Source organism: Macaca mulatta, chromosome 1, assembly GCF_049350105.2.
Source record: "Macaca mulatta isolate MMU2019108-1 chromosome 1, T2T-MMU8v2.0, whole genome shotgun sequence".
Classification (NCBI taxonomy): domain Eukaryota; kingdom Metazoa; phylum Chordata; class Mammalia; order Primates; family Cercopithecidae; genus Macaca; species Macaca mulatta.
The window spans coordinates 64,199,545-64,213,255 of NC_133406.1; the positions used below are offsets into that span (position 1 = coordinate 64,199,545).

The window sequence follows — 13,711 nt, forward strand, 5'->3', positions numbered from 1 at the left end:
GCCTTCTCTGACCAGCCTCCTATAGTGAAATCTCCAACCCCTCCTGTTCAGGAGCAGACCCACCAGCTAGGGCCATCTAGGCATGGTCTTATTTTTAAGCAGCCTTTCTCTCTACTTCCCAGAATAGCTGACTTTCATCTCAGGTTCCAGCTTTCTGGGAGCCTTCTCTTTGCTCTTTGATCTCTACCGCAGCCTAGCACAGATGAAGATAATGATAACAATAAGTCATGCACACATACCACTTACTGTGGGCCGGACACTGTTCTAAGCACTTTTACAAATTGTAATTCATTGACCTTCATAACAACTTCATGAAAAAGACACTATCATTATCTCCATGTTACAGATGAGGAGACAGAAGCCCATACAAAAATGAAGATACATTGCATTTGTAAACCCCTTTTACTTTTTCAGGTTACTTTCATGTACATTTTTTTCATAGATTGGTCACAAAATATATTTCCATATATTTTGCTCCTTGGAAAGTTGATTGAGCAAGTTATTTTCTCTTTATAGTGACAAAAAGTTCACATTCTACTTACTATGGGGAATGGATAACATAAAATATTTAGAATATAGTATGATACATTTTCTATAATTATTGGAATTATTATATAATCAGAAAAGAAATAATGCTTAAAAATATAGTATGGCAAGTTTGATGATAGACGTCAAAAGCATAAAGAGCTTTAAAAGAAGTTACTGTGGAAAGCAGGGGATGCGGCCGGGCACGGTGGCTCACGCCTGTAATCCCAGCACTTTGGGAGGCCGAGGCGGGCAGATCACGAGGTCAGGAGATTGAGGCCATCCTGGCTAACATGGTGAAACCCATCTCTATTAATAATACAAAAAATTAGCTGGGCGTGGTGGCACACGTCTGTAGTCCCAGCTACTCGGGAGGCTGAGGCAGGAGAATCACTTAAACTCGGGAGGCAGAGGTTGCGGTGAGCCAAGATCGAGCCACTGCACTCCAGCCTGAGTGACAGAGTAAGACTGTGTCTCAAAAAAAAAGAAAAAGCAGGGGATGTTGAGTTGTGTTTTGATGTGTTTCATCAGGCAGGTAAGAGAGAAGAAGATTCCTGGTAGAGGGAACAGTGTGAGCAAAGGCAGGTAAAAGATGATACCAGTGCTTTCAGGATAATGGTACAGTCTGCATGGGAATTTCTTGCTTTATAGATCATCCATGGCTTCGTTTTCTAAGTTATCTTCCCACCACTGTTAAGTTCAGCTAATTCAGCTTTTCCACCCAGTTTCCTGAGTCTGCAGGTCCCAAGAACGTGTGTTTACTTCTTTTCCACCCTTCTCAGAATGTGAGCCCATCGAGGCCATTGCCAAGTTTGACTACGTGGGCCGGACAGCCCGAGAGCTGTCCTTTAAGAAGGGAGCATCCCTGCTGCTTTACCAGCGGGCTTCTGACGACTGGTGGGAAGGCCGGCACAATGGCATCGACGGACTCATCCCCCATCAGTACATCGTGGTCCAAGACACGTACGTTGGGCCCATGGCATCTTTGCGGGTGGTCCCCAGCTGCTCTATGAGAGTGAGACTTCATTTCTGGAGCCATAGGACTATGAGGGAGGCCAACCCCTGGGGGGTCCAGTGCAGTCCTGAGGCTCACACAGTTCCTTGAAGAGCCCCCCCACCCCACTCCCTGCACTCAGTGGAGAATTTTTTTAAATCTCTCCACTATCTGTGCCCCCTGCAAATCACCCCCTAATCCAGTCATTTTAGAAACCTGCCAGCCAGCCAGCACTCATCCATATTTATACCTGATGAGTGATAACAAGGGGTTTTTATTTGACCACCTATATTTCTTTTCTCGAAAGATCAGGCTGGGAAAACATTTTTGCCTCCCCCTTTTTTTTTTTTTTTTTGACAACTATGCTCACCCCAACCTGTTGAGCCACTCTTCCACTTGCAAACTAAAATGACTAGTTTTCTAGGAGAAATCCGGCTTAAGCAGTCTTATGGAAGTGACCTAGTTCATTTAATCAAGATGAGGTTGATTTGGGGTAAGATGGGGGAAGGAGGGAAAAGGATGTCAAGGAACAAAGGAAACCTGAACTGGTCCCAGAGAGATCTCATCTGAGAGGCTGTTGGTTGATTCTCACACTTTGAAGTAGTTGTCCCGTGGGCCCACCCAAGCCTGCCCCGTCCCTTTGCCCTGCCTCTGTCCCCAGCTCCCCTCCCTTGGATACGATGCTGTCAGTGTTTTTAGTCCTTCCCTTAATATTATTTTTTAAAGGTTGATATCCTGAGTGAGTCTGCACCCTCCCAGCCTCTTCCCGGCTCGTTCTGCAGGGAAATCCTCCCTCTGTTGATAGCATCGCAAACCTGGTGGCAATCTGTGCGTGGACAGGACCCTCCCAAATTTAGCATTATGACTTCACTACAGGATCAAGAGAAGATGAATTGTGGGGGAGAAGGGGCTTTCTTTGTCATCAGTAGCCAGAGGGGCCAGGAGAGCAGTGGAGAGACCTGGGACCGGCTTGGATGCTCTGAGCGGGCCTAGAGGCGCTACGACAGTGTGTGGCGGTGTCCTGCCACGACGCCGCCATCTCCAGAGCCACCACACAGTTGACTGTCCTTACCCGGCAGTGCTCAGGACCTCAGCCGATAAACCACAACCTGGACTTGCCGCCTCCTTCTCCAGGAGGCCGCCCCAGCACGGCCTCCCCAGGAAGCAGCATGGGGTAGAAGGCAGATGCCTCGAATCCAGGTGTCCCCTAGCCACGCTTTCCTGAGGAGCTGAGGAGCCCGCAGAACTCAGTGGATTATTTATTTTTATTTAAACGACCCTTCAAAGGCCCTTAGGTTTCCTTGCCTCTGCTCACAGAACTAGCCCAGCCAGGTGTCGCTGCTGCCTCAGAGCTGTGTGGGGTCGCGTGTGTGTCGGGGGGCCATCTTGCCGATTTAACACTGCTTTTTGTGTTGTTGTTGTTTTCCCTCCTCCCTGCCTGCCTGCCCCTTCTCCCCCAGCGAGGACGGTGTCGTGGAGAGGTCCAGCCCCAAGTCTGAGATTGAGGTCATTTCTGAGCCACCTGAAGAAAAGGTGACAGCCAGAGCGGGGGCCAGCTGTCCCAGTGGGGGTCATGTAGCCGATATTTATCTTGCAAACATCAACAAGTAAGCTCTGCTTTTCATTTTCTGCTCCCCTGAATGACTTGCAACACCCAGCCTCACCCTCTGGCCTAACCCCCCATCTCCATTCCTGTGCTGCACGTAGGGCTCCCAGCTCCCCCAGCCTAACAGTTTGCATGTGGTCACTGCTGCTGCAAGGCGGACAGGGCTGAGGATGCTGCTACAAGCCTCGGGGCAGGCCCACATCTCCAGCTAGCTGCCCTCGTGCTGTGGAAGGGTGCTTTACTATGTGTTCCCGCAGTGTCTGTCCACCCAGACCTTTGTGGCAGTCTTACAGCTAAAACTTTGACCAAAGCTTTGGTCACTTTATGCAACCTGGTTTTGTACTGTTTCTCAGAGGTGCCTTCTTTTTTCCAATCCATACTCAAATAATAGTCTTTGATGTCTGTCTTCCTTGACCCGTGTTCGTGCAAAGATTCAAAGTCTGTGTGTGGCTTCTACTAGGCTGATGTTACACCAGGTGGGTTTATTGAGATATCATGTGTCTGTTCCTCCCCCTGTCCTGCATTCACTCCTGTGGAGGAAAGGAGGCCACAATGTCCCTAAAGAAAGCTTTGTCCTGAGCTCTTCATTCATTGGCTAACCCCTACCTAGCTCCCTTTTCTTCTGCCCTTTCACACCGGGAGAAATAATTTTCCATTTTGTTCCTATTGCTTTGGCCCTGTGTACTATTCTACCCCCTTAGTCCCTTTGCAGATCCCCACTCCTGCTCAGCAGGCTCTTACCTCTGACCCCCAGCTTTCATTGTGGCTGTTAGCAACATCCTGGGGTTTTAACTCCACCCACGCCCGATCTGGCTGTCTAGAGGGATTCTACGCCTGCGTGCTGCCGCCTCCCCAAGAGGCATTCGGGTTATTGGAGAACTAATCTCATCTCAAGGGGCCAGACACCAAGTCCCAAAGCCTACAGACCTCTTTCCGCCAGACCCTGAAACCTGGCCCCGTGCCAGCAGGATGACAAGCCCCAGGGCGCTCCTGATGAATATGGATTGGAGATGATGTACAGTTTTTATTCCCCTCTGGCTTTTGAGGAATGAAATGATTTGCACTTTGAAAACCTGTTAACCATAGCCTCTGGACACTGAGACTGGAAGGAGAATAAAGGATGCTTGTTGTTTTTAAACTATACCAGGTTTCCCAGATCTCTTGGCTTTTTTCCACCCAGACGGTAGCAGGGGGAGTGGTTGGGGCACGTGGCTCTTTTCCATCTCTTTCACCCTCAAGTTAGTAAAGTCATTTATTCAGATCACTTACTGAGTGTAGTTATAATTTAATTCAGACCAGTTAAAAAAAAATTGAGGAGTTTCTGTTTCCCTTCAGCACACTGCCCTGCTGGGAGGGCAAGCCAATATCAAGGAACTGTGGGCTAATCACATTTTTTTTCTTATTTACAATTCTATGTTAATTATAACCCTACAATCAAAAGGCCATAATCCTATACTTAACCCAGAAACCAAGGCAGGGTGGGTGGAGGAAGAGTTAGATAATTAGTTAAGTACATATTTTTAAGCCATCATATATTTGATACCATTTGTGCATAGAAATTGTAGAGAGTAATAACTGAAATGGTAAACAAAAAAAGAAAAAAAAAAGAGTATCTGGTAGAAAGTTAAGGTGGTTCCCTTGATCTCCTTGCTTGCTGGCGTCAGGAGTCTTGGGATGGGGTTCTTGGAGGACAAGCCTCATCACCTGGTGGGTGGGTGAGCGGCGGCCCCCGGGCATGTCTGGCCCTTAGAAGTGAGTTGGCCTTTCAGTCTTACCTCCTGTCCCCCACACCACTCCTCCTCCGAAGTTCCTTCAGTTTCCTGAGTGCTCAGGTTCTCTCTCACCCCTGGGCCCTCACACCTGATGTCTCCTCACCTGGTCACCTCCTCCTCTCCCTTCAAGACTCAGCCCAAAGACTTAGCTCTTTGGGAAAGCCCTTTTGACATCCCTGAGTTCCCCAGGCTGAGTGAGGTGCCCTTATGCTGTATTCCAAAGGCACTTTGAGTACCTTTTGGTACTCACGCTGCACTCAGATCCCCCAACAGATTGAGCTCCTTGAACCCAGGAACTGTATCTTCCTTTTCTTTACATCCCCAGGGCCTGGCCCGGGACATGGCACACCACAGCCACCCCATAAATCTGCCTTCTCAGCAGTTTTAGCCTGTGAGTCAGCCATCTTCAAGCGGAAAAAGGAAAACAGCAAAGAGCTATTAGGGTGTGGCACTTCCATTTAATTCTACACATTTATTAAGTAGCTACTGTTGTGCCAAGCACTGCTGGTGGTTATTCAGAGATAAAAAAGACAAGGTCCCTGATCTCAGAGCTCACAGTCTGGCAAGGTAAAGACCCTATGGACAGGTAACTGAAAGGTAGCATCAGGTGCTCTGAAGGTACAGAGGAGGGAGGGGTCCATTCTTCCTGCAACTGGAGTTAGTGCTGCAGTGGTGCCAGTGCAGCTGGAGTTAGTGGTGCCAGGGAAATCCTTGCAGAGAGGGGGGTCATTTCAGCAGGGCTTTAGAAGACTCGGAGAACATCCTTTTTCCACTTGAGAACGGCTGACTCACAAGCCTAAAACTGCCAAGTGGACAGATTCACGGAGTGGCTGATACATGCCAGGTCCTGGGCCAGGTGCTGCAGGCAGAAAGATGAGGAAGACCTCAGCAGTGAACAGGACTAGGACTGACTTAGAGCACTGTCCCTACCTCACAGACCAGCTCCTTATCTTCAGAGTATGACCCCTTCCCTCCTTTCACCTCAACTCCTGCCTAGGCCCCCATCTCTCTTAGATTCAAGATCAGAGCTGTTCAGCGGCCATCCAAATCAGAAGTTTCATTGCCTCTTAGATTAGACCTTTTCAGATCTGATTCCAAGACAAAATGAAATTATCCAGCCGCAGGCAACACTAGGATTCTGCCAAGCCATTTTGTTTGAGAGCCCTAAGTGGTCTGAAACAAATTCGCCCAGATCCAGGGTTCAGCCCAGTATCGGTGACTTGAGAGTCATGTATTTCCACACTAAGAAAATGCACAAACTGGGCCCTAACTCTGCAGTATTGCTGCCTCTTGAAAACTATTCTGTTCCATGCCTACAGAATAAGCAACAACAGCCTCTGGCCAGAGCCCAAAACAGTTACAGACTTTTTGGAAAAAGAGACATGCTAAAATTTAGAAAAGTTAACTATCCTCTTACCAACAATTCCCGACCTCTTTGGTGATGGTGAGACTTCTTCTCCTACCTGGGGCCTTAGGTTTCTGTTCATGGCAGGTCACAGAAGGGGCCTTTCCATGAATCTCTTTCCCATTAGAAACTTTTGCTTAATCAGACATTTTTTCTGACAGCAACTTACATCTTGACAACACAAAGCCCGTGACCACCAAGTAAGTATCCATTTCTCCTTTGCCCAGCTTGGGGGTGGCCAGGGAATGAAGACATGGAGAATGCAAGAGAAGACGAAGCTGAGGACAGAATGTGTTCGTGTCCCTCTCCTTCCGAAGTCCCTGGGGGCCAACATCTGCCCCCTCCCACTTGTCCTAGCTTCCTTGGAGCCAGGGCTCCCTGATCACACTGCCCTTTCTGTTTGTGATTGAAGGCAAAGGAAGCGTCCAGAATCTGGGAGCATCCGGAAAACTTTTCGGAGTGACAGCCATGGGCTGAGCAGTTCCCTGACTGACTCCTCCTCCCCAGGGGTGGGGGCTAGCTGCCGCCCATCCTCCCAGCCCATCATGAGCCAGAGTCTCCCCAAGGAAGGGCCAGATAAGTGTTCCATCAGTGGGCACGGGAGCCTCAACTCCATCAGCCGCCACTCATCCCTGAAGAATCGGCTGGACAGTCCACAGATCCGGAAGACTGCCACAGCAGGAAGGTCAAAAAGCTTCAATAACCATCGGCCCATGGATCCTGAGGTCATTGCTCAGGTAACTGTGGGCTCCTGGACAGACAGCATGAGTCTACATTCATCACTACCACTTAGTGCCACTCGCCTAATTATGACAGAACTTGAAACAGAACGATTATTTTGTATGTCATATACTGAGTATATATCCACTCTGGACCTGTGGACCCGATAAGACAGCTTAATAAGCAGTCTGCCTGTCCCTCTCTCCCCAGGAAGAACCTAAAGACAGAATAAATAAGCCTAGCTTCTTGCTCATACACTGACTATTAGGAAGGCTGTCGTAATTTTTAAAGCCAGTATTAAGAGTATTTTGATAGCCCAAGTTTTGGGTCTAAAGACCTTGGTAGACTTTAGTGAAACTGCCCAACTATTGAGGCTCAGGTGTAATCCTGAGGCTCAGGTGTAATCCTGGCCACATTTTTATATTGCTGTGCCCATCACCATCATCACGATTCCTAAGGCTAGTCTCTGGTACCGAGTGGGTATGATCAATTAACCTGCACCTGGTCTTAAAGACCTAAAAAATACTCTGGCTGCAGAGAGCTCTGGTAACCAAAAGGATTTGCAGCAGCCCAAGCCTCCAGAGGCTGTGGAGATGAGCTCCCTGGTTGCAGGGTCTTCCTTCTGTGTAAGCACCACACTGATGACTCTCTGTTTTCCATGAAATATTAGAGATCCAACCCCACTTCTAAAAATCCGACTACCGGGGCCACTCCAAGCAGTTCACTCAGACGTCTCTCCCAACTATATAATTTTCATTAGACCAGGTAGGAACTAAGGGCTCATTGTTGCCTTCTTATCTCACCTGAGTTGAGATTCTCCTTACCCCATCTTCCAGGGGGTGATAGAGGCTGGGCATGGTCTCTCTTGGCTTAATTGTGGTTCTCTGCTTACAGAGATGTACCTGGCAAGCCCAGTATTGAGCTACGGGCCTGAGATGTCTTGCTTTGCTAGCCTTCTATTCTGTGCCTCTATTTAAGCTCTTGGCTGCAATCTGCCTTGCACTACGGGTATCCTCCCAGCTCCCTCCTTGGCCAGGTGTTAATAGGAATGTCAGGAAAGGTAGACAGCTGGGACAGACTAGCTGTAGAGTGCGACTGAGGAGGGAGATGGAGTTCTTCCTGAGCATTTTAAAGGTTTGAGAATGTCACAGGGATGAGTGAAACTGAATCACTGTGAACACAAAGCATGCATCGCTCTGTAGGACAAAGAAACCTTAACTAGAGGCCTTCACTTGGAATGTGTGAAATCTTTCCATGTGAACCTAATCCCAGGAAGAAATCCTGTGGTAGTTTGGGGGTGCCAGATACAGGTTTATGGGGAGGGAGCGGGGAGCTGGGAAGTCTCGCTGGGAGGCAGCTGGCTTGCATACAAAGGTTCTTTGGTTCTGCCTTGAGACCCTGGGCTAGGACTGTTGTTGGCTAAGATCTAGAGTGTTCCATTGATTTGCAGGCAATTGATTCACCTACGTGGGCTTTGGCTCCCCCTCCTGGTCACTCTTTGGTCCCCCCTGTGGTGATGGCTGGAAGGAAATTGTTTCAAATTGGATGCTGCCCTGAGCTGGAGAGGAGGGGCGGGGGGAGGTGTCTTGGGCTCCTGAAATTTTCCTCAGCCCCTGAGGAGGAAGGACTAACCCTTTTCACCTTTGGCCTTGAAGTCCAAGAGAATAAAGATCATACATCATCTCTACCACTTTTAAAAAAGTGTTTATTATGTACAATTTCAAACCTACCCAAAAGCAGAGAGAACTGGATAACAAATCCCCATGTACTCATCACCAAAATCCTGGCCCTTCTTACTTTGTCCATGTTTCTCCTCCCCACTAGATTATATGTCACTTCATCAATAAGTATTTCAATATCTGTCTCTAAAATCCAGGGTCTCTAAAAAAACAATCAACTACTTTTTCTAAAGGAAAAAAAAAAACAATCTCATGACAGTAAAAATCCCTCTGTCCCCCTTTCCCCACTTTCTGAGCATTCATATGTTGGAGGATTTGGGCCAAGTACAATGATCTGGACATCTTACGGTCGGTTTCTTCATGCCTTGGCCTGTGTTGTTGAAACCGGCTCCTTGGGGAATTCTCCCCTTATTTGCCTCACCTCCTCCTTTTTCCTGTTTTGCAGGATATTGAGGCAACAATGAACTCAGCCCTGAATGAGCTACGGGAGCTAGAACGGCAGAGCAGCGTCAAGCACACCCCCGACGTGGTTCTGGACACCTTGGAGCCCCTCAAAACCTCCCCAGTGGTGGCCCCCACGTCGGAACCTTCCAGCCCCATGCACACCCAGCTCCTCAAGGACCCCGAGCCCGCCTTCCAGCGCAGCGCCAGTACTGCTGGGGACATCGCCTGCGCCTTCCGGCCTGTCAAGTCTGTCAAGATGGCTGCCCCTGTTAAACCACCAGCCACACGGCCCAAGCCCACTGTCTTCCCCAAAACAAATGCCACTAGCCCTGGTGTCAACTCATCAACTTCTCCACAGTCCACTGACAAGTCTTGTACTGTCTGAGGGATATAATTTAATTGTTCTAGACAAAGGGATTATAGGGACTGACTGTTATTAAAATCTTCCTATTTAACTAGCTTGGGGACTTCAGTTGAAAATTAGGTTCTAAGTTGTTCTTGCAGGAATTAGCCTCCCTGTCTCCCAAAACCTTGAGAATGAAACCCTTGGCATCGCCTCTCCCTTCCCACTGCCCTCTGCTTCCCCCAGTCGTCGTAATTCAGCCAGCTGCAGTCTGTACCGTTCTTAGATTAGCCAGAGACAGGTTTTCATTATCAGGTCACTGTGAAATCTGGTAAGGCAGTCCCGAGGACATGGGCTCAAGTCTCAGTCCCCTCAGACCACAGGGATGCCTTGACCAGTTGGTTGGCTACAGCCATCCAGCTTTCAGTGGCATCTTGTTTTGGGAACTGATTATAGAGAATCATATGTAGTCTAATCTTCATTTTACACACACACACATATTTTACACACACACACATTTTACATACACACACACACACGTTTTTCTAGTCTCTGGCATGTGTAGCCTCTCCTGGTCATAGACCAGTCTCTTTGTAAGTTATTGTGGCAGTTCACACAGTAGCCACCAGGGGTCTCTGTTTCCGTTACAAACTTCGTTCTGTCTGGGCCAGAGAACCTAGCCTTTGAAATTTCTCCATCATATGAAATATCACGGGATGGGACAATCCCGTAACCTGTTTCGGGTTGGGGGCTTTCTCTCTTTGTTCTTTCCATTGATGTGAATTGGTCATTGGTGTTTGCTCTTGCTCTCCTCCATCCCCTAGAAGTACACCCCAGTCTTATTAAGGAGCTTTTAAAGTTTTTCTGAATGTATAGACATTTCTCGGGTTCCTACCTTTGTCTCTGATGGACCATTTTCCATTTAAGACATTTTCCTATATAAGACAGTTTTATAGCTGGTTCGTTTTAGGGTAAAGAGTCTTAAGAGAGTTTTATTGTGTCTGTGGCAGGTTTGGAAAAGGTAAGAAATGGGTCCTTTTTCCGCCTAATGTTTTTGGCACTTAAAACATAAAATTCATTATCCTATTAAAAAATTAAATTCAGCTTTGCTAATCCAGAAATTGTTCCCAAATGAAAACTTGTTTTAAGTCCACCCCTTAGTTTGGTTATTTTACAAGGTCTCTCTTCAGGGACCAACAGGGGCTTAGAGAGCCTTAGTTAGATTAAAGGGAGACCCTGCCTCCTAAAACCAGTTTTCATTGATCCAAACAAGGACAATTAAGGGAATTCTGACCCCACGGGTTCTCAAGTCTTCCCAAGGCTGGAATCTAAAGAAAGTTAAAATTTGAATGCTGAATATTTTGGCTCTACTCTGGCCTTTTTTCTGGTTCCCTTCCAAAATGCACAAATATACCCTTGTCTGCTCCAATCCAGTCTCCAAACCTGGTGTCCGTGGTCCTGGCCCCCCTAGCATCATGCTATCCCAGGAGTACCAGGACCGGAGACATCCACAGCCAGGCTCATGGTTCTCAGACAGCAACTTGAGTTAAAGCTGAAACTCATCCTTCTTCTCTGTGTTTTCTGGTTTAAAAGCTGCACTTACATTTTGGCCTTATTTTCTGTAGTTCAGGAGAGATGGTGGGTTGCCATTCAGGTAGGAAAATCTGAGTTTTCTTATCTTTGACCTAGAAGAGATTATTTTTGGACAAACATGTGAAATTGGTGGTTACATCTATGGAAAGTGGTAGGATTTTTTTTTTTTTTAATCCTGTGCAAAGGAAAAGAGGTGCTTTATGGGAAATCACTAATGAGAAGGCTAACCTGCAGCACCAGAGAAACCTTTCCAAGTGCTAGAAGGGAGAACTAAAGAACTGCAGTGAAATGAGTCAGCCTGGAAGAGGCAACCCACAGTCTTGGTGTGTGTTGCTGTTTCCTGACCTGTTCTTGCCTGTCACCTGGGCCTATACAGGTCCTGAGCCAACAGGGGGCTTTCATACCCAAGGATCTGTTTCCTTGCTGAAAATGAAACCCCATCTTTCACTTTACATTCCTTTCAGTCCAACTGATCAAAACTAGTACCCACACTTGCCGTTTCTCCCTCTCTCCAGCACACTCCCCTCTAAGAAAGTAAAAGCAAAGCTTTCTTAATGGCAACGCTTTGGGCCTGTTCTGTTGCTCCTGCCTTATTTCTCTTTCAACCCTGTATGTAACTCGTGTTCACCATCCCCTTGATCAGTGTCCATCCGCGCTAATTTGCATCATGAACTGAACAGTGTGTGAGTGGTCCCCTACTAAACCCAACTCTGGGGGCAGAGCTGTCTTCCCCATCTCTGGTGCTCCTGACACCTGTGAGATGGTCCTGTCGAGAGGACTAGGAACCGATAGGAGGAGAGTCCTTCTCGGCAGAGCTCACTGCAAACAACTGGAATTGAGGTTGCACACTGTGATTTTTACACCGAAAAGCCAAAAGGAGCTGGCCATCCAGGGCCTAGGGAGACCAGCCTTCCTCAGCTATGCTTGCCGAAACCAGCATGATGCTTCAAAGAGCCCTGCTCTGCCCCTCATGGCATGGATCCTTTTCCTGGTGTGGACTCCGAAGGGTCAGTCTTTGGGGAAGAGAGGTGGGGTGGGGCTACTAGCATCCCAATTTAGAAAATAGAGGAGTTTGTAGCCAGAAGCCTGTAAACTGGAAACACTGGTCTCAACCAACCTCCTCAGGGCGCCCTGGCTTCTCCCCAAGGAGATGAGGAGCAGTGATGCCAGCACCAGTATGCGCAGAGCACTGGAAGGGCTGGTGCAGATCTACTTCCCGTGCGGAAGAGAAGTCAGATCTTCCAGGGAATCGCAATGTGGTGGCGTCTGACTTGTATGTCACATTTGTGTAAAATGGTATATTCTTTAAAATAGTGTTGATAACTGGAATATTGTATGTATGCTTGGAGATGCTTTGTGTGAACCTAAGACTGTCACTCAACAGATGTTGGATTGGGGAAAATCCAAAGCACAACTTCAAAATAAAATACATTTTTAGGTTTCGATGCTGCAGTTCATATCCCTTCTCTCCTCTTTGAAATCTCTGATTCAGGACTCCAGCTGCCCAGGAGGGATTTTGATTCGTCTGTGCTAACAGAGCCCTGCCTGGCAACAGAGAGAGCAACGAGATGACCTTACAGCCAGCCACCTTCTCCCTCCCCACTAAGGCATAGCACACTTGCATTTAGAATGGGAGGTTTTTTCCCCAGCATTTCCATTTAGCCTGTGTGTGGATTCTCATAGGTTTTGTGGAGAGTCTTCCAGCTCACCATTGGACCGCCTGTTGCCATGAGAACCATTGCCTTCACAGAATCCACCTTCCTTGTTTTCTATCTCTAGTCAGATTTCCCCACTTCAGGGAGTGGGGCCTAAGAAGTTGCTTAGAAACTTGGCAAGCTACAACCAAGGGTGACTAGAGGTTCTCTTTCTTCCACAACCAAAGCCCTGAGTCATTCTGCCCTTGACAGCCCCCTGCCTCTGGGAGAAAAGCTGACCAATTTGCTTGTGCTGTTGGTGGGAGTGGGGGATACAGGTGATAGATTGTGAGTCTAGCACAGCTTAAGTTCAAGGGTGAAGTTATTCAAAGGTAACAACTTGAAACAAATCCTAGAGCTCCTAGGGCCAACACTTACTTTTAACAGGCTTGTTCTAATACCAGATGCCCCTGGGGATGGATCACATCTCTCCAAGTGGGTACCCTGTGTTCAGTGGTAATGCAAGGAATCCTACCCTCAGCTCTAGACAGGACACTTTACAACCCCTTCTTAGGTTTATCATCCCTTTCCGTTATTCATATGTCTTTTATTCAGCTTTGCTATGCCCTTCCAGCCTACTGTCTCTTCCCTTCCCCTGTTTTCAAGGAATAGCTACATCTTGAGCTTCTCTTGCTGGGCCCTTGGCCTCGGGTAAGTCAAGGCCAAGGCTACTGTGCCATTCTGGTAGGAATGAGTTCTCCCTGAGTGCAGGGAGAATGGGGATGGCCAGGAGCACCCCATAATAGCTGTGACATGGAGCCAGTTCGTAGGCCGTGAGCAGGGGACAAAAGAGCCCCTTTTCAGAGGGTCCCGAGGCAAAGGCAGGCTATGCTTTTTAGGTCCTCTTTATCCATATATGGTTCTTTTTATTTCATATGTCCTGATGGGGGCTGGATGGAAACTAGTGGCAATGAACTCTGTCAAAACACAAGCCCG

General features: G+C 47.8%; 1 protein-coding gene across 18 annotated transcripts in view; it reads left to right on the forward strand.

Moving 5' to 3' along the window:
- SRGAP2 (SLIT-ROBO Rho GTPase activating protein 2) overlaps positions 1-12,524 on the forward strand; it is a 249,373-nt gene extending 236,849 nt beyond the window's left edge. For 2 of the 18 annotated variants that reach the window (XM_078004577.1, XM_078004584.1), the window contains exons 20-24: positions 1,308-1,488; positions 2,980-3,126; positions 6,715-7,039; positions 7,693-7,787; positions 9,147-12,524. In XM_078004577.1, the coding sequence (XP_077860703.1) occupies positions 1,308-1,488; positions 2,980-3,126; positions 6,715-7,039; positions 7,693-7,782 (743 nt within the window). In that variant the 3' untranslated portion in view covers positions 7,783-7,787; positions 9,147-12,524. Of the gene's footprint in view, positions 1-1,307; positions 1,489-2,245; positions 3,220-3,826; positions 4,267-6,714; positions 7,040-7,692; positions 7,788-9,146 lie in introns of those variants that run through there. The other 16 variants (XR_013418269.1, XR_013418285.1, XM_015118049.3 and 13 more) reach the window with 10 other exon arrangements.
- Positions 12,525-13,711: the final 1,187 nt, after the last annotated feature.